This window comes from Stigmatopora nigra, chromosome 21, assembly GCF_051989575.1.
Source record: "Stigmatopora nigra isolate UIUO_SnigA chromosome 21, RoL_Snig_1.1, whole genome shotgun sequence".
Classification (NCBI taxonomy): Eukaryota; Metazoa; Chordata; class Actinopteri; order Syngnathiformes; family Syngnathidae; genus Stigmatopora; species Stigmatopora nigra.
Genome location: NC_135528.1, coordinates 6,206,885 through 6,228,700, shown reverse-complemented (window position 1 = coordinate 6,228,700; position 21,816 = coordinate 6,206,885). Strand labels below are relative to the sequence as shown.

General features: G+C 38.8%; 1 protein-coding gene across 1 annotated transcript in view; it reads left to right on the top strand.

The window, feature by feature from the left end:
• The first annotated feature begins 236 nt into the window (after nt 1-236).
• The window catches only part of col16a1 (collagen, type XVI, alpha 1), a 49,012-nt gene continuing 27,432 nt past the window's right edge, over nt 237-21,816 (top strand). The window contains exons 1-8 of the mRNA XM_077744036.1: nt 237-637; nt 2,484-2,635; nt 3,015-3,086; nt 4,725-4,874; nt 11,638-11,724; nt 14,147-14,347; nt 14,736-14,885; nt 18,230-18,329. Coding sequence (XP_077600162.1) covers nt 18,254-18,329 — 76 coding nt within the window. The 5' untranslated portion in view covers nt 237-637; nt 2,484-2,635; nt 3,015-3,086; ... (3 more) ...; nt 14,736-14,885; nt 18,230-18,253. The remainder of the gene's footprint in view (nt 638-2,483; nt 2,636-3,014; nt 3,087-4,724; nt 4,875-11,637; nt 11,725-14,146; nt 14,348-14,735; nt 14,886-18,229; nt 18,330-21,816) is intronic.

The following is a 21,816-nucleotide window of genomic DNA, read 5'->3' as shown; positions in this document are numbered from 1 at the left end:
AAAGGGAGACAGTCAGAGTTGACACATGACTACTTGGTAGACTACAATTAGGCAGCTCCATTGTGTCTTTTTTTTAGGTTACGTTAGAACTTTATTTCATACTTTGTTCGGGAGATTTCTTGGTTTGGTTGCAGTAGCAAGATGTAAGACACAGAAGACATTGTAGATCTAGGTAAGAAAAAATGGAGCCACACACGGGGAATCCACAAGGTGAGGACCGAGGGTACCTCAGAATGACTCAATAGTCTGGAGGTTTTCATTTTTGTTTCCAACTATAGACACAACAATAGTTAAAAATCAAAGTATTGTTTGTGTTATGCTTTGTGTTCCAGTTGTGTATACTTGCACACAAACTAAGTGTTCAAATTTTTTTGAAAGCCCTGCTTTTTGTTATTGGTAAGTCCTGTAAGTATTGGTATGATAATACTACAAATGTAGGGTTTGGGATTTTCTGAAGATGCAATATGGTAGTGACAATTTGCTGTAAATGAACTTCTAATGTAAAACATTGAACTTTTGAGTCTCGTTTGCTAGAGCCAGGTCTTGGAAGATGACAAAGGAATCTGAGAGACAAGCAAAGAATTACAAAAGCAGAGCAAACGCCCTCCGACACCCTGAGCTGGATGGGATCACCTGTGTAAGTCAACCTTCTGAGCTAAATTACATTTACCCTTGAAAGTGAGATGATACAAACTATGTTATGCCTTGTGACAGCAAAAATAGACAAGACCAGAACACTGTAAAACCTTCCGAGTTCACGGCACAATCTCCCATTCAAAAATACTCTATCCTAATGCATTCGGCATTCAATTCCTGAGTGTTTTCCTGCCAACATTTCCCTTTCAAATCCATTCTCATTCCCTTATGATTGAAGAACCAAACTAGTCCCTTGGAGAATCCATTCTCACAATCTCATGAGATGTCTTCCCCCATGAAATACATAAACTGTCCTTTATCCAAACTCTGGCCCAACTAATCCGCAAAAAATGTCTCTCATTCGCATTGGCAGCCACCAGGGAACACCCATATGGTATTTGGCACTTTGATGGTCCAAAAGGAGATACTATAAAAGTCCATTTGCTACATCTTTTGGCTTCAGCCAGCTCTCTAAACAAAGCACCCTTCACATATCATAGCAACCTACTTTCTGTCAGGATGAATTGCCTCTCCAAACTGCCAAGGGGCTTCTTGAAATACAAGCATAATTTAGTGGTAGGCTTAGTCTAATGTAATCCACTACAGGCTCTCTCACATGCCAAGCGACCCAGAAATGCCCAAGACTTGCTCGACCCCTTCAAGATATTAAGCCCTCTAATTTAGTCTTACAAGAGAACCCTTAAAATATAGAAGAAGAAAAAGACTGTCCAAGATTCACAGGTGGTTTTCCCTCCAAACGGATTGGAATCTCCATCTCGCCTACCTGTAAACAAGTAAATATGAACATTCTTGACAGTTATTTTATCTTTAATCACCCAAAACAGGCAATGAAAGAGACCATTTGGAGGTAAAAAATAGCATTGAGAAGTTTTATTTAAGCAAATTTGAGTTTTAAGATATTTTTTGTTTGGGATTTTGTTCTATGAGTGCAAAATTAATCCATACGACCCCCCGAAACTCCCTCCCCCAACGTCAATCATTTCAAAGCTAGTACTATACACTGCACAGCAGATTCTGTCAACAACATACAAGGCCCATATGTTGGATATCAATCTCACATCATCACCATGTCATCTTTCCCTTCTCACTGTTGCCACCGAGAGCCTTGAAGTGCGGCCATGGATAAAAGGAGGATGTGTTCGGGGACCCTATTTCACTCCTGAGGGAATGGAAATATTATTTCATCCCACTCAAAGAATATCTGTGTGCCAAGTCAAGACAGCCTATGGCAAGACAGGAATAGATTGCTTCATCTTCTTTTCCTGTCTTCCTTTCAAGCATCCTTACTCATGACACACATCAATAGGGAAAATAGTTTTGCTCTGCAATGCAGTGCAATGTGTTTCCCTCAACAAAGCAATGTGCTCAAATCCTGAATATCTCATGATTAAAATATATGTAGTTCCTTTTCATTTATTTCATTAATTTTCAATTGAGTGGTTCCTTCCAAAGGTCAAATACAACTAAGCACTTAAGATTTAATGACTTCCACCATTAATGACAGTGGAAATAATCCAAAAATCTAAATTTACCTGAAACAAACGGCAAAACTTAAAAGATAGTGTACTCTAAAAGCAAAACTAGCTAGTACAAACTATATTTTCTCTATAAATCTGTTGGTGAAATGGATTAAATTTATATAACTGTCATAGCATATGCTAATGAACCAATGGGAATCGGGTACTAATTTGGAAGAGGACATAAAATATAGTCTTTTTCTGTTGATCATCCCTCTGGAGAATTGGACTGAATGTGCCTATGGTTTTGGGCCAAACGGTAAACACAACAATTTCTAACATATATATATATTTTTTTTTTTTCTACAGTGCCTCCTAGCAAGGTAGTCAACAGGACACAAGGATGCAGCTGCGGGGGGTGCTGTGGCAGTGACATACAGTTGGAGTTATTCATGACCCGCGGCTGAATTCAGTAATGACATTTGTCAGTGGGGACTCTTCTTTGGTCTGTAGTGAAACAGGTTTGCCAGAACATGGTTTCTATTTCTATCGGTACTTTTCGATTTGAGCCACTGACTGACAGCGTGTGTTGCTTCTTGACATTTCATATTATCTGGAGGCTGTAAGATATGAGTGGTACATCATACATAAGTGTGTGTATGTGTGTATGTTTGTTATATTTAAGAACATTGAAGCAATATCTGGCTTTATCTAGTACCAAAAACCCTAGAAATGTACTATGTATCAGAGAAAAGCACAACTACCGTATTGTCTGGAGTATAAATTACAGTTTTTTTTTTTCAGGTTACACTTTTAGTAGATTTACAGGAAAAAAAAAAGCAATGCAGATGTTGTTTATATTATTTGAACTCACTCATGTTTGATTGTTTTCATCCCCAGGTTTAAGCCACTGATGACATGGAAGGATGTGAAGCAGCTCATGTGATTCCGGACTATGTTTATCGATAAGAGGTGAGCTTGATTGGTCTCTGGATTTATAGTGGAGTTCAGGGACAATGAGTCTTGTCCTTTGGGAGCTAAGTTTTGATCAATTCAACGAGTCAGTGTGGGAGGACAGTGGTAAGGGAACCAAAAGAGAGATAGAGAGGGAGGCCAATGCCATCGCTCTTATGTGATGCTTAGGATCTGGATCCGCTGAGCTCCCAGGCTAAATTAAAACAACCGGCGTCTGGTTGATTCTAGCACTGACAGCGACCATACATCACCTCATACATAGCCATGGCGAGGGGACAGAAGAGGAGAGAAGCAAGGGATGGGGGAGCAACAGGCGGGAAGTAGCGGAATAACAAAATAATATAGTGAGACAAAAGTAATGGTGGGCGAAAAGAAGACATTTTGGGAGGGAAAAATTAAGAACAAATTATGTCAAGCATGGAGAAAGATAAAAAAAAAAATGGGTTGGTGAAGAAGGATGAGAGAACAAGAAAGATACATTTCACAGTTCTTTATATGAAAATAAAAGCTTGGATTTATGAGGAATGGAAAATAGAACATATTTGGAAGCTAAACCCAATTTTGTATTTGCTTAAAGTCAAAAGAAAACCTTTTTTTGGAGACATTTTGTGCATTCAGGGCTTTCATTCATGACTAAAAGCAAATCAAAATTGGACATTCACTCAGCTGGAAACTGCATTTACCTGCTGGTTAACCTATCTGCATTTATCTTTTATACTATGTTGATTTATGCAAAAAAATAAAAAATACACAGCAAATAGTCAGTTATTATCTCAGTATTAGATGCATAACCCTATGCATACAATTTGGAGTTTGACTTAGCATGAGCTTTAAATGACTTTGTTTGCATAACAATGGAATAATGTCAACACATTTGAGTACTTTGCACTACGAAATTAAAATGTAAAACATTTGCCCAAGATGAAGCAGTGCTCTAATACTAGCAATAATTTTACACCGTTGACACTGTATCCACAGATTAAAAAAAAAAAAAAAAGAGTATTCACTGACACAGCTGTTGCTGACTGAAATCTCAATGGCCCTGAAAGTGCTATCTTATACAGCATTAGCTAAATGGCACCATTACAACACTTCCTTTTCCCAGTTGTAGAACACTTGCTAGAAAGAAACTGAGCCAGCACAGACAATTGCCTAGAACTGTTGTTTTTCCACAATGGCTGTCTAGATTATCCGAGAATAATTTTACAGTTTAGACTTAATAAACCATGCCACATCTACAGTCAATTTGGATTAGACGTCTATATTGCAGTCTATGGCATTGACACTTAAACACTCAATATGATCATTCATATTTAAAATGGAACTAATGTCTAACTATCAATGATAATCTAGAGGTATATATCTCAAGTTGCATTATAGATTCATTTTCCATACCGCTTATCCTCACAAGGATCATCTCCATTGGTTTCTAGCCAATCTCAAGGCTTCTTCCAATGACTCCCATGTTAATGAAACATCTTGTCATAAATCCCCCACTTTGTAAAACCCTCGAAACAATGCAAATAAACGCAAATCTATTGACTCTTTATTGCTCAGCGCTCCTTAAGGTGAAAATCCAGCAATTACCAGTCTGGGCTTAAACCTTCTCCCCCATGTGGCATTTTTTTTTTACAGTTTGCGGGAAATGGAACGCTGCCATTGGTCATCAGCATCAGCGTTTTGCAGGCATTTTGGATGGCACTCTGGGGTGAAACAACAGTAACCAGACCCCTCCTTTTCCACCTGTCTCTGTTCTTTCTGAGAGTCAAGCAAAATGGAAATAAGGTGAGTGAATATTTTGTTTGTGCGTATGTGTATGTGTGTGTCCAGCTGCTCTCCTGGCCATGGTGGTCGTTAATGAGGAGTACCAAGCAGCAGAGCATGACACACACCAGCTGGATGTGCAGATACCTCCACTGAGAGAGGAGTGCTATGCCAATGAGTCAGGGAGCTATAAAGGAAAAGGAGCACTTATTGACAATGCATCTGGTGAGCTAGGATTTATCCAACTTGCTCTGAAAAGTGGGGAAAGGCAGCTCTTTGATTGCGCTCTGTCATTTCAAAAACTTTTTATGCAATGATATTTTACTTCAATACCACCCAACTTGCTGATGCATAATTTATTTAGATTTTTTTTTCAATGATGGGAATGCTCCAGCTTTGAGAAAGAGATCTTCTCAGGAATTGTAGACTTAAACCCTATAGAGTATGACATTTTAGATGATAGGGAAGGGACTTGGAAGCCTGGAAAAACAATTAAGACTCAGTGAAGGACTTGTATACTACTTTAGTTGTATAAATGTTAGTAATAGTTAGGGGTAAGATATTATATTTTCATAATTTGTTGCAGTTAGGGTGGGCTAGAGTTGTTTATATACCGTTTTACAGGCCAACATGCTTCTCAGTTTGAGGTTTCTAGTCCTGATTTGCCACCCTCACATCAATTTTGGGCTAGACTGTTTTTCACAAGTGCAATTTAAACATGAGGCAAAGGTTAACAATTGAGATTTCTTATCCATTGGTAACTGGACAAGCCACATTGCTACAGCTGCCCCAGTAGGTGAAATGTAGTTGCCATGGCAATGACGGAGATTCTGTCCCTATTATAAGCATAAAAGCACATGGAGTCTTTCAATGTGTCATTCTGCCAAGATGACCATGTATTGATATTTTCAAATGAGTCCAACACAAACTTTCGGATTATATATCCACAGGAAATGTTGTTTATTTTTTTTTTTTTTTGCCATACTCAAGCTCCTTCAAAAACATTCTTGCAATCTATTTTTGCCTGTTGGCTGAGATCTCCTTGTTATGTAGTCAATTGTTGTCAAAGAAACCCAAGTTAGTTCAAGAGTCTTACTTTTTAGTCCACTATTTTTGTTTTTGTGCTAGTGTGCACTAGTGTTGAACTGCATTTCATCATTGTTTCTCTTCAGAGCCTCAGCTTTAGCGTCAACGAGGCAAGCGACATGACTTATCGAGAGGATCTTTCCTCAAGTGCACTTTTCTTTTATTTAAGGAATTTAGAAGCTGGCAACAGGAGAATACTTCAAATAGGGGACCAATCAGATCAGAAAGAATCACCTAGTGATAATTCATCCTGAACCAAGGTCCATGATTAACAAAATCAGTAAATAACCTGCAAAAAAGTCTTCCCTAACATGTATTCAGTCAATTTCTACATTGCTGCAATTGCAATGCTTAAATTAACTCACCTTCCTACATTTCTTTGCCAACTACTATTGTCAATACCTGTCCCCCCCGCCCTCTCCCTCATCTGTTTATCTGCCTCCTTTCTGAAAGCCTCATGGGTTCTTACGGCAGTTCATCCCACCTTGCACATGTCATCCCCTCCCCAACACATACCCGGACCATCCCCGGACCATCCCCCCACTTCTTTCCCCACTCTCCATCCCTTTCCAGAAGCAGGAAAGGCACCTGGGGTGGACCAGGTTAATGCTCTGGCAGTTTGAGATATGCTTCTGACATTTCAATCTGGCATCTGTTTTATCACAGCTGATTTAAGGAATGGAAGGGATGCTACAATGGAGGGATGGGGGTGACGGAGGCCAGCCTACTCGGGAGATGCTATATAGTACTAGAAATTGTGGAACACGTTAGCAGCAGCAAAAGAACATGTTGGCACTTGGATGTTAATTCTACACACCCTTCTGACTAGAAGCATATGGCCATGACGCCACCAAGTGGAAAGCAGATGTACTATTGTAAGATTTGATAGACTGCTGCAATGCAACAAACTGAAAGAGCATTTGTTTTGCAGGAGAGGGAAATGAGTTAGAGTTAGTTAGAAATGTGTGAGGAGAGCATTAGGCCCATCTTTATTCCATTTGACCTTTGTGATGATCAATAAAAAAATTATAATAGAAATAATAATCATAAAAAAAAGAGGTAATGTTGGATGCGGAGCCAATTATAGGAGAAATGAGGTGGGGATTGTGGTGTGAGGGAAATAGCAAGTGACAGAGGGAGGACAAAGGCTGTGCAAGGGTAGTAATGAAGGCGAGGCTGTGTATGGAATACACACCAGGAGTTTGGGGAGGGAGGGGGGCACTTTAGCTTGGCAGTGCTGACAATTCTAAGGGCCAATGATTGCCAGGGCTTCCAGAAAATTGTATTTTCAATGAGGGGAGAGATGGAAGAGCCCATTCCAGGCTTGAAAGGGTCCCAAATACTTGAGCGTACGGATAATAACTGACAATATACGACCATGATGTAAAAGCTATTGATTATGGGAGGTTGATGTTATTTAGAGATTTAAAAACATAGCTATTTGATCTTTGCCAGATCAAGGAATTTAGATTTTCACATTTTAGACTGATATACAGGGCAGGGAATAAGTATATGTTAGTGGAAAGGGTATCTATTTTCTGTACTGCTCATTTTTTATAACGGCTCCAGGTGAGCTGGAGATAACTTTGGGATATCCAATCACTGATATTTCCATATATATTGATTGAATACATATGCTAGACCCCCTGCTGCCATACTATCACTTGACAGTTCACTTTATATGCTTAAGAATTCTGAATTATTCATACTTTTTGTTGTTGTTTTTGTCCCCATGAAGCTCACTTTAGACTGCATTAAGATCACATTACTCGTATACTATCGTCTTTGGATTACAACTACCGTAGAGATTTATTTACATTCATGATCGTTTTATTTAGAGCTTCAAATTTGCAGATTGGCAGAAACTTTAAGATGGTGAGCAGACTTTACTTTGCGGTTAATTCTTTGTTCTATTCTGTCAAAATCATACAAATTGCAACACATATTTGTCTTTTCCTGTCCGCATAAATTAAGATAAACGATATTTGGCAACATGTACGTCTTGCAAATTTTCGACACTGTTGCGATGTCCGCAGCCATCTTTGCGAGCATCCATCACTAAAGCCCCCCTCCAGCTCTACGACAAGCCATTCATCCAACAACATTTCCTTCCTTTGCCTCTTCTGTAGCCCCCTCCCTTTTGGTGTGTATCGGTGGGAGTGGTCTGCCTTGATCTCCTCTCAGAACAAACAGGCTGGTAAACATCATGAAACATTTAGAGGAGGCAGAGCAGCCTTCTTTCTAATTCACACTGGCAAGCAAGCCAGAGTTGCAAAACAGTGACTGGTCCCAAAGCTCACGTCAGTAGATGACTGAAATATATGTACATATATAGAGTAAAGGTAGTCTATGTACAAAATAAATCCCTCTTTTTGGGTTTTAGTGGTGTCACGAGCATTCCAATTCATTTAGACTATAAGGGAAGATCATCCTTTTTAAATGGATTGCTGAAGAGTTTGATTTTTTTCTTTCTGGCATGGCATTATTCTCATGTGCGTGTGCCAATTTTGCAGGAATAGGTAGTTCCGTTTTTTTGGTTAACCAGATTATACAGTTGTAATCCAGGCGCTTTTATCCATCATAAATTACTTTTACTTCAGACTAAGCAAATCCTGTACTTATAACCACCATTCAGCATACAGACACAAATAATGTTGTATACTGTTTATTATTGTGTCTAAACCTTTTTTCTTTAAGCGCATTTTGGGGAAAAAAGATGAGCACGCAAAGGTCATGTTTAAAGCCTGCTACTTTTATTTGGTAAACACACGATCAGGATAGAGTTTTATTATTATTATTATTGGTATTGTTGTCGTTGTTGTTATTTTAGTATAAACTCATTGGCTGTCATTGATAGCAATAGACATTCAATTCATTTTGACTGACTTGGTAGTTTATTATCTTATTGTTGTAGTCATTGTTGTTGTTATTGTTATTATTGTTGTTGTTGGTATTTTAGTATAAACTCATTGGCTTTCATTGCTAGTGATAGATGTTCAATTCATTTTGACTGACTTGGTAGTTTATTATAGTAGTAGTAGTTGTAGTTCTGATATATGTTTTTTATATATATTCTTATTAGTATAAGTATTAGTATTATTGGTATAAGTATTTGTATTATTATTGGTATAAGTATTAGTATTATTATTACTTGTATAAGTATTAGTATTATTATTATTAGGTTAAGTATTATTAGTAGTAATAGTATAAGTATTATTATTAGCAGTAGTAGTATTAGTTGTTAGTATTAGTATTATTATTATTATTTTACCACTTTCCCCATGATGGTGCCGTTTACACGGCCGGCAGCCAGTGGCAGTAGCTCTGTCTGATTATTATTTATTATAAGTATTGATCCAAACTTTCTAACCAGGTTAATTGTACAAGTCAAAATGTGCTAACCTGGTTCCTACGGGAGAAGAAGTGGTTTTGTGGTTCTCCAACTAGGTAGACACCGTAGTCTGCTTGGTGCAGTTATTTGTGAATTTGGATTACCTCCGAGGCCGGTTAAATGGAGCAGAGCTGCTTTGGGATCCAACCTGCATGTAAACAGGTTATCTCAAATGTTCATTTTTCCGCCTGTGTGGGGATACTGATGTCAAAATGTGATTTCCCTAAGAAATGTTATGCAGCATGTTTTCTGAAGTTAATTAGGTCCGAGGAGGTTGTGTTTTCCGTGTCGTTTGTCTGGCCTGTCAACGGGATGATTTTGGGGAAAGAGCAGTGGCGCATGGCAGTGGAAGCAAGGACCACCGATTCCATTTTAAGGTGCTTTTTTTCATTGTTGACAAGTCCAATGGCCTTGGTGTTAGTTAGCTATTTCCTACAATTCTTGTTTGCGACGTTTTAGTCAATATATTGACTGAAAAAAAACTTTTTGGGGGTACATTGAACAATATGTTGGTGCAACATGACACACTAAATGTTAGTTGCCATATTGTAATTGTCATCCCACTTTTATTTACATTTTTAATCCATCTTTTCACATATTTGTCATCCATTTGTCATTGCGAAAAAGTACAGTTAGAGGACAAGTTCGTAATGATAACCATTTTGAGTACCTCGTAAAATAATGTATTTTTTTCTCCATTTTATCTTCGCATGTAAAAAACATTCACTTTGTAAAACCATTTATTCGATTCTGTCAGCCCTTCCAGTCAAAATACATTGGACCTCTGCTATAAATACCAGCCTTCCCATCTGAAATGCATTGAATGAGTTCACAGATGTAACCACACATTCTTTATATTTAACAATCAAGCTTCTTCTAGCATTCCTGTCACACAGCAAAAACAAGAAAGACCTTCATTTCAAAGGGGAAAATACAATTTGAGATATACACTAGTGACAAGCATGATGATGGAAGAAATTAAAGCCATTTCATGTCTCAACGAACAACCGTACTAACCATACGACATATGCCAAGTCCCCCGACCGTAATACAAAAGTAACACATATTGACTGTTTCTTTCTACTGGGCAAGTATGATACATGATGTGATGGTTATTGGAGCATTGCAACACTGGTGTGTGGGCTTTGGGTGTGGAGCTACTGCACCACAGCTACTTACACACCAATCAATGCTACGAGGCTCTGTTGGGAGGTAATCGATCAGTTTAGGACTGTGGAATGTTCTTTTTTTGTCTCTATAGTAGTATATGTCTTTTTCTATGTTTTTCCTCTCTCTGCTCCCTATTGCTCTCTCTAGAATCATCATTGATTCTCAGCTATGATAGGGACTATTTCTTAAGTGAGAAAGAGACTGATGTTAAGCCCTATAAAATTCCTAATGACCTGGACAAGTTAAAATGTGCATAGACAGAATTCATTTTCTGCTTTAATACTACTGTAAAGTGTATTTAAATGATATTATAAGAAGAGGAGTATGTATTGGCAATTGAAGAATGGACCAGGTATTGAAAAATAATTGACTATAACCAACATAATTTAATTGAATTCAATTTTAGACCAAAAAAAACATGTATTATGAATGGTGTGGACGTTAGAATGTTTATGTTATGCTATTATGTTTCTACCAGAGCAAATCCAATGAATGTACGCTTTTTTTGGCAATTTCCCATGACTTTTATTTGAAAAAGAATGATAGCCTCCCCCTATAATGTTTTACCTATTCACATCTTTCTCTCCTCTGCTCCTCACTTTATGTTACTCTACAGCATTTATAGAAAAGAAACAGTGTTCTACTGCACAGTGTAAAATATACTTGAGTCATAAAAAAAGGGCTTTTTGGAAATGTTAGGTCCAGAATTCCCATCCAAATGGCCACCTCTTGGTGCAATTGACATATTCAGCAAAATGTTGAGCTTTAAGCTGTGTTTATATCACTTTTTTATAACTCCTCAGGGGCGCCCTTTGCACTGATAGACTTGCTGACAAAATAGTTGCAAGGCAAGTTTTGGAAGTCGCTTAAGTGTGCCCTCCAACGGAGAGCATCGCGGCGCCCCTTCATGATCTAAATGTAAACGAGCCATTGATTTAATTAAACCCTCAGCATCAATTATTGGAGGTTTTGCACTCCTCGTACGCTCGGCATCCCCGTGGCAACAGTTTGATTAGCCCCAAGGTGTGTTTTGGCGATGTAGACCAAGATTAAACCACTTAAAAAAACCTACACTGATTTATTATTCAATCAAAACAGTTGTAAAGCTCATCTATATTCTGCTTTGTGATGTTTTAGGTGGTGCCAAAAACAAGCTGCCCCAAGATGACAGCCACTCTATTTACTGGCGAGCAATTTTGGACGTGTTAATGAAGAATTTTCAAGGTAAGGATCCTCTCTTGTGAACGCAAAGTTGTGATTTTTGCTTTGAATCGATTTTGTTCTTGAGCGCAACATTTGGTTTTATTCAGCTGTGTTTTATGTACTGAGGGAATTGGATAGAGAGCCACTTGAAGTCACCAGAGTGCGTTTTATATTCTTTTTACATTGACTTCTAAAGCTTCTTTTCATGGTGGCTTGTTTGTGCATAAAGAAACAAAAAATTTTTGCTTTAGTAATCTCTTAAAGTGCTGTTTTATATTTAAAATGATGACGCAATTAAGGTCAAAAAGTCACTGCTAATATTTCTGAAAGTTTAGAGCTTCTTGATTTAACAGCTTTACTTCAGAACCATGTAAGAAGGGACCTTTTCTTCGTTATTTCATACTATGAACATAATTAAAACATAAAAAAGCACACATATTTCATTTAAAGAGCATTTCAGGGTGATTTACTGTATTGAGTATAAAAAGGGTGTAAAAGTAACCACAAACCACTACAACAAACTGGCAAATAATCAAAGTAAACTACTACTACTACACTTCAAATACATTAGTCTAAGTCAATAGAAAATATATATTAATGAGGAAAAACATGAACTCAAGCTACAGAAAACAAGTCGTCTGGTAAAATGGAAAAGCCACGCTACTATATTTCCGTTAGCCATTTTTTTTGGTCTTAATACTTCTTTCTCTTCCCAGCATATTCTATTCACCCACCCCCTTTTCTCTTTGCCTTTAAAAACTTTTCTTTTTCTGAGAACGGAAAGAATGAGTAGAGGGGGAGAAGACATTAATGCCTTGTGTGGGAATCTGTGTCAGTTGGCAAAATGAGATCCACATGTTAGTCTACGTACATGCTCTCTCTCTCTCACTCAAGATTCCTTTTTTGTAGTTTCACTGGCAATTTATCTTTGTTGCCTTTTCATCCACGTGACCTTAAAAAATGCTCCGTTTTCTTCCCATTTTATTGAACTGTATTTTGTGCTCTTACCACCCCTTGGTCTCACAACAAGCAAATTAGACTTTGGCAACATAATACACCTTACAAGTCCACAATGCTTGGTTGCAGCATCACCTAGAAACTTAAAACAGCACTGGGAGTCATTCAGCTGACATTTTAACTTTATTCCATGTCTTATTGCCGTAATAATGCAGCCCAGCAAAAGGAAAACATCATAGACTCACATTTTTTTATTGATAGTGGTATTGCTTACATTCAGTCAATGGAGGTTGATACAGAAAATTAAGTCGATTTATTGGATGTACATATCTTAAAGTGACAAAAATAAAACTAAAAACTAGGTTCCGGGCATTCGACTCAAGGGCGTCGAGAGATGCATCCGTTTCTTGCCTGAGTTTTTTTTTTGGGATGGAGAGGATAAAAAGACAAGTCGGAAAAATGATGCTCTCTATTTTTGTAATGTTAACTCGACTCCCCCGTCAACAAGCCTTAGCAGCGTTTGCCCCCCAGATAATGTCCCTCTGCCCTTACTGGCTGCTCTCTTGAGCTCTCATCCTTCATCCTCTTAGTGGAGCAGGAGAGCATGCAGTGGAAATAAGTGAGCCAATAAAGACAATGCCAGAGTTCATCCACTTTTTTTTGCGCTTCAGATAGTTGCTAATGAAACCAATGGCTAAGGATGTCGAGTAACCGACACATGGGGAGAGACCCCTTGATATAACTGAGGATATGGATGAGGGACCGTCTGGTGCTGGGTAGTAAGATGGAGGTAGTGGACTTGGGGAAGGGACAAATGGAAGAGACAATTGAAAGAGGCAAGAAGTTCAGGGAAAAAAGCATTGGGATCTGTCGGGGTTTTTTTATTTCTTTGCCACTGGCACTTATCTAATTTGTTGCAAAGCTTAAATGAAATAAGTTTTAAAAAAAAGCACCTAAGCTGCATGGCAATGTTTTGTAAGCTTCATTATTGGTTCTTCAAGGTGAAGGATTTTTTCTTTTTTAGTTACTTTAGTCCCATTAGAGAAGTGTATGAATGGTTCAAATTTATGAGCAACATGGAGTATTTTTATTGAAACTGCTTGCATAAACGGCTAAAATAATTTCATCATTGGTTTGCAGTATATTTTCAATGCCTTTTGGTTATACCTCATGTTGAAAAGGTACTTCTTTTTTCACTGCTTTTGTGTCGGAATAATCCATTTCAGGAGGAAATTTCACCATTCTGACACATTGAACATTTTCTATCAAGTCCCCTTTTATGTAGAGTAATAGTTTTAATTGAAGAAAGCTTTATTAAAAATCTCCCTTGGCAATACAGCCCATTTTCTTGAGTACATTGCACCCCAGACTGCATTTGACATCAATATTGATCCAAAGGTTAAAGGTAATTGCAAAGAATGGAAGCTCACTCAACATAAAACATGAATAAATAAGTTATGAGCCACCTTTCCTTTTTGCCACGCAGGAACATCACTGGGGACTCACAAGATAAATGCCAACTTGGTATTTGCCTATTGAACAATTTACTAGATGCAATTGATGCGGCCATTAAGGTAAAGGCTCTCTATGGTCATTGGGTTGCATCTAGAGCCTCTATGGATCGCTTCAATCTAATCCAGCAATAAACAATATGGAAGCGGAGGACTCCACTATCAATCAAAGCTAGGTATGATGCATTTATGCATGACAATGCAGTGAATTTGTCTTCATAATGCAGTGTCTCTACAGCTATAATCATCGATATACAGACTGGAGGTTTGAACCTGAGCCAGTGTGAAGTAGGAAAAATGGAGGGGAGATTAGAGGGCCTGACCTGGCTGGAGGAAAGACCCTCAAGGGGGTTCAAGACGGGCGCTTTTTGCGTGGATGTGGTGACATCATCAAGGAAATCCCTTCTGTAAAACTGGGAGAAAGCCATGCATGGAAAGATTGGAGACCGGGAGGAGAAGAAAGAAGGGGGTAGAGGGCTGGGAATTAGCTGCCGTTAGGGAGGGGAGGGGAAAAGTTGGACTCCCACTCATGCTGTAACTTTTCTTCTTCTTTCTTCCCTGTAGAAGACGCCTCAAGACAAAAAGTCAACAGGATCAAACCAACGCTACATACTGGATTACTTTTGACTTCTATCGGACATGCACGTGCAAATGTGTGCCTTTGTTGGAGGATTTATGTAAATTCACATAAGTGGATTCAGTCAAAAGTTTAAGGTATGTAGAATGAATGTCATGTAATGTGTAAAGCAGAGACGGAATGCAGAGTTCTCCCCGGAAATTGCTTTATAAACAGAAGACTAAGATTGCAACATGTTGTTTGGCAGAAACTGACTGAACAAGTGCAAACTAAGAAAGAATTTTTCCCCAAAAAAGTTCTTGGCAACTTTAATGTTATTCCAGATGCTGTCTTTTCTGTCACTCTACTTTACATTTTATATCCAGTCAATATCTTCACTATGATTGGACGCTCAAAACCACCAATTTGACCCTTGACTCTTGTCTTTAACAACTCGTTACCATACCCAATTACTCCAAGTAAAAAGTGGATATAAAAACTTGTGAGCCCAATTTTATAGTATATACTTTACGCCTCGTAGTACCTTGTAAGTTTGTTAAGCACCCGGCTAAAATTGATGTGCATCTTTTACTCCGACTTGCTTATGAAAGTCATATATCATCAAGCCGAGACTTTAATGCTGACTCAGGCTACGAGAACATAGAAAAAAATAAGCGGCACATCATGGCATGGTGATTTTCATCTGCTTGAATCACTGCACAAAAGACAAAGCGATAATGTCCAGCTTTAAACAACCTTGTAAAAAAACATTGCTCTCAAAGTCCCATATGTTTTTTTCATTAGCCAGGATTGAACATCAGTGCCTATGCAACCCTCTTCCTTGCACTCCCTGGAGTGCTTCATTTTCAGCATTTGCATTTTCCCCTACACAATTATCACTGCATCAGTGAAAAGAGAAGTTACTTTACATCTCAATATCTCCAGGGACTCTTGACCCAATGTTACACACCCGTGAGAATATGACTCATTTGTAGTCGTTAATTCAAAAGTCCTCATTTTATCCTTAAAACGCCATTGGCCACCCATGTTGGCTGCAGGCGATCCGGTAAGTGTGACAGTCGCTTCTGTTGCAGTCAAATCTTTTACCCCTTTGACCCTTTGTTTATTTGGGTCAGCAGTGAATATTTCATCAGAAATTTAGACTAGAAACACTTGGGGTAGGTTCACCCAACCATGCATATTATAGGCCCTGGGCCAGATATATTATGTCATGAGATGATTTTTTTTCTTTGGTTTTCTTTGAAGGAGGCCATGTTGAAAAAGTGTGGAGGTCTTTGGTAACTTGAGACGTTCTAGAGTAGGCCCTCTCAGAGATTAACTGTCCTGTTTTCGCCCCCTCCTCTTCTTCCCCTTGCAACTTTGTCAGCCTGTTTCTCATTACTGAATATTGAAGTTCTTGGACAGTAACCAGAATGTAAGACTCTTGAAAACTTGCCTCAGCTTATCCTGAGCGAAAACATGCTTTGAGATATTGCCTTAGCTAGCATGTCATATTTTACTTTTTCCCTAGTTATTGCATGCAGTCTACAGACCAGCTGCAGGGATCTCACTTTGGGTTTCTTCAAATTCTAATCCAGGGATGTAAAAAGTGTTCAACTTGGGGTAAATCGAGTCTAGGCTTGCTACCATTAAAATTTGCATGTTTTGGGAGAGTCTTAAATTATTAGTTGAAAGCCTGGCTTCTCAAGAGACAGCCCATAAACTTGGAACTCTCTTGAGGCTAAGAACTGTGGTATATCCTGAAGGAATTTGCAATTAATCCAATGGAAATTTGCCCAAGTGTCTTTTTCTTCATGGCTTAAGTTAAGAAAAAAAGCTTTTTATTTTCACTACCAGTCAATAGGAATTGGACATCTATTGCTTTAAAAATATATATTGGGAGGACACCAAGCATTCATTAAAAATGGCCAATGCCAATCGTCTGCTTTAGGGACTTCCTGGAGGTCAATTACAGTGGCCCAATTTTATCTTCTCTGAGCAGAGAGTAGTTGCAGTTAAATAAAAAAAATGTAATTTGCAAATCCTTCAAAAAAAACTTGGATCATTTCCCAAAAATGAATGCAATGAGCTGTTTAAACATGCATCAGTCTCCCGTTCTGAATTATGCATTGTGTGAATTTACTTGTTATTATGATTATGTGCTATCTGGCCGTTTGTAATGGCTGCAGGTTTCGAGTGCTCAAAAAGCCATCTGAGGCTTTGATTAACCTTCTGCCCAAGCAGCCGCAGGGAGAAATATAGTTTCACGATGTTTCCCCTTACTGTTATTTCACTATAAAATTGTTCTGCACCGGGGCGGATTGTACCTTTGGATGTCTGTGAAAGTAAAGTACCGTACCCACACATTTCATTAGTCTTTTAAATAGAAAACCACCCTTTTTTATCATATACAAACAAGCCAATGAAGTATTGTTGAGTTATAGCTACATAAACCGAATGCCTGACGCAAAATTTGCTAGGAAACATCAGTCCATCAAAAGCGATATCCTACAAAATGTGAACTTTGCGATGTTTCCCTCATTATTTTTACCTTTGGCTCAAATATCGGGAAACAAACTTGGCCCGAAACTAGCCTGACCGATCCCGGTAAAATATATAACCGTGTAATATTCATTCCAGTGCATCATAACTTCGTGGGGAGACTTCTTTGCATTGATCAAATTTTCCATTCTGCGGTCGTACTGCGGTACAATGTGAGCTGCATCCAGACGCATTGCAGCAGGCGTTGAAGTGCTAGCGGGACTACGTTGCATAACCCCCAAGGGGGGTTGCACAGAGGTGGAGGTCATCGCTCCTGGACGACAGGACAGGTCTCCTCACACACCTGCCTCTAGGGTTCCGCTCTCCCTGTAAACAGTGCAGAGTTAAACGCCTCTTACATATGCTGAGGGCAAATCCGGGTCAGTCGCTGCTGTGCTAATGTGACTCAGAGTGGATGAATGCCGTGTTTATGTATGTGCATTGCTGTGTTTATCTTCAAAAACAGGTGAGGCCAGGGTGCGAATGGAATATAAATGGGTTGGTAGGAATAGCAGAAGGGAATCTGGCCTCAGCTTTGGAATCATAAGTCAGTCAATATATTTATTTTGTGACTGAACCAAGACGCATATAAAACGATTGTTATCTTTTGTGGTATGAAGCCATGTTTCAATTGTATTCCTCAAATGCGTTGTTGTTCTACAGATCCACTTTAATGTAATACTTGTATGTTTTTTATGTGACTGAAGCCCAGTTAGACAAGCAAGCAGATGGATGGAAATAATGAATTGATCAGCAAACACTCCCTAACGAGGCACATTGTGGTTATGCCGCTAGCAAAACCTGCATCATAGTCCATAATTAACGCATTGACGACCACCGACTCATAAATAAACATCAGTTCGATATGGACAGCGTGGCACTTTAATTTGTCAACTTCACGCAGAGGCGTGCAGGGAGACTACGAAATAAGTTTGACATTTAATTTGTGTTTATCCATCAGGTGGTGGCTCAGCTGTGTGAAAGCATGTGGCTTCTTGGTGCTAGCTTGGCTCTGCTGGCCATCAGCTTCACATGGTGTGAAACACTTCCATCGCAGCAAGGTAAGCTTAAAAATGCTTTGTCCACTTGAATATATTTTTATAGACTTGTAGTGTGTAGAAAACCCACAAATATATCCATAGTTTAGAGCAGGGGTCGGGAACCTTTTTGACGAAGTGAGCCATAAACAATTCATATTTCCTTTATTATTCATTTGACCTCTTTAAAAGTAAAAAAAAAGTGAATTCTTTTGAGAACAATGTCTCTAATCAATGAGTATCAATGAGAGTATGCATGTAGACGAGTCTAATGAAGAACAATTATGATTAAAAAGGCACTAGAGATAGTGTAGGCTGCCATTGTTGTGTTCGGAACTTGGGTCTCTCACTAGTGGATCCCATATTTTACCACATAGGTTTGCGGATAGCCATATACACCCATCCAAAGAGCTACATATGGCTCCCGAGCCGTAGGTTCCCTACCCCTGGTTTAATTGAACGTGGCATAGCTCAATATGTAAACTGATATGAAACCCATATAACAAAATAGCCTTTCCACTGCGGCACTGAATACAAAGTATTACATGTCTTCACTTTTCCAAAGAATTGCATCCCTGCTAACTTCATCAAAAGCCCGTCTTATAAATGTTTGAAAAACTAGCGCCGCTCGAGCAACCGGTTCATCTTTACAACCCCTGAGCCAATGTGGCTCAACGCATCCTGTGTTAAGGAACATAATTATGACTTACTTTGTTTCCGGCTGTTAGTGGCGAACTTGGTCAGGCTGTGGCTAAAAAATATGTGGTTACTTTTCTCTACATGAGCTGTCAATCATCTCTACCACATGTTTGATTGACTGACATTTTCACCCATAATCACCTTTTTTGACGTACCAATGGTGTATTTTTTTTTCTAAACCTGTCACAAATGTTGCTAGCATTCTTCGGGGGGGAAAAGCCGTGATATCACTTGAGTGCAACGTCAGCCCCTCGCGGCTTTTGGAGCTCCAGAAGCTTCAAGGAAGTCCCCCCGGGGAGCCCCTCATCACTGACTAGTCAGACGAAACTGCGCCAGTTCGCAGCCCCCACTTTAAGAAAAAAAATAGGCTCTCAATTTCTCAGCCTTTCACATTTTGCTAAGGCAAAAAAAAAAACGATAAGATTGTGCCAACTATTCCTTTGACTCATCCAAATCTCAATTTACTGCTAATTTGCTGACATTACATCTGGGGAGGGAGTTTAATTAAAACTAGTGTTGAGGAATCGTGCTGCAGAACTGCGGCCCGTCAACCCCCGAGAGACAGTTCCTCTCGGGCTGATCAAAACTGCTTTGCTAAGGTGATACTATGTTTTTGCGCACTTTCGACTTTCTGCTGTCTTGAAATGATTTCTCTTGTCAGTGCATGAATTGCCAAGCATCGATTTCTGACACTTTGTGTTTTCTAACATCAGGAATGTAAATGTGGAACAACATTCTTAGGCATGACCTTCAGAAAATGTTTTGTTAACTCCTCTGAGTTATCCCAGTTTACTCTTATTGTTTATAACTTGATCAAAAATACATTGATAAGTTTTCCAGGACTGTCCAGACCTGTCATGGAACTAAATTTCGAGCCAGATAAGATCCAGAAAGTGCATCAAGTTGTTCACTTGGACGGAAATGAAACATTCTTCTAATATCCTGACTCTAAATTAGCAGCTTTCACAATACTTTGCTTCTCTGTAATCTATCTTTCAAGGTCGTCATGGTTTTAGATGTCTATAGACTAGAAAATTTAGCTTAATCGTGTCTAGCCTATGTCATTTTGAGTTTGACCATCGTACCATGGACTTTGTGATAAAATCTTGACCATTTTGTCATAAAGATATATCTTCAATGCACCAGTCCTAAATCCCCATCCTACTTTGATGGCTGTGATTGGTTGACTCCTGTACGAACTTCCTGACCAAGTAATTGAGCCCACCACTGAAGCATTGTTCCTCCAAGTTTTCTTTGGAACGCAACCAGGAAAATTTACTGTCTCATTTGTCTAGAAGCACAGTTTTTCCCTGCGATATATTCCCACTTTAATTCCTCCTCCATTTTTATTAGCTCTTTAGTCCTTCTCATTTGGCCTAATATAGGCAAAGTTGAAATATTGTCGTAAATCAACGACATCTCACATCAAAAGCCAAACCCCCTCCCCTTATGGCTTGGATGACTTTAATATCCCGAGCTACTGGATTATCTGAGAAAAAGACTTTTTTTTTTTGCTGATCAGCGGCCCAGACCAATTATCTGTGAATGCCACACTGTTCTGCACATTCAATAGCTAAGTATCCTTCCTTGTTAAAAACTCACAGTGCAAGCAAACTTCTGACCTTCTCTCCCTAATGAATACGTACTTATCAAGTGTATGATCCAAGGGAATCTCACAAATGAGTTGCTTTCGGTGACCCTTGCCACAAGTAGGCAGTAGAAGAGAAGGACACTCTAATAACGTTACATTAGTAAAATATCCGATGCACTCAAACACACTACAAAATGTACGTCTTTTGGGAATATGATGTGTTTGTGATCAAACTATATTGTAGGAAAACGCAACCAGATAACCAAGATAATTGACTTTCTATGGCTAATTACAAGAGTACTTGTTAAAAAATAGACAATAAGAGGCAAAAACTAAAATGATATATTGGATTTGGTGCATTCATCTTTTTTAAATTGCTCAGAAAACAAGAACAACCATTTTACATTAAAGTATAACAATAAAATAGGGAATAACAGATAAAATAGCCACCTGTTAATATGACATATTAAGTCATAGGCCCAAACAAACAATGATAACTTATAGTCTGGAAAATATGGTACCAGCCAAGTTAAGCTATACTTTATTTAGAGAAGAAATAGGTGCATTTAAATGACGGCATTACGCAAATTACCCTCGGCTTTTCTCTCCTCCTCTTTTTTTGTCATCTTCCTTTTTTTCCCCTCCTCATTCCTTCATGTGTTGTTGAGCTTTTTCACGCTTCCTTCTTCTTGCTCGCCTCTAGCCATAATCTCTATACGACCGACGAGGCTTTCATCTTGACACCGCCACGGAGGGTGCGGCGGCGGCGATAAAAACAAAAGAATAAAAAAGACATTTCTTTAGATTCCCTGACATCAATATGCCAGAATTTTGAAGACATTGAATGGGGATATAGACCGTCTTTGTATATTGCGTCTTTTTGAAACGGGCCTCGTTTCAAATGCTTTAGATATATTTGAGTGGGTGCTGATTTTGCAGAAGCTAGTATCAGTGCAGTAGATGAGAAAACTACATATTTTTTACTTACTAACCCCCCTCATCCATCCCCATTTGCCATTTGTTGACCACACCTTGATTTTCACACATAAACAACAACAATAAGGAGGTATGCCAATCCCACAGACGGCTTGCAAACATTTTGATTCTTTGTCTTATGTGCTGGCACAAATTTGAGCAGATGCTGCGGGGCGTCAAGATGAATAGCGGATGTCTTCACCAGCGGGCATCTGTAATTAAATTCCTCAATCTTAATTACGCTGG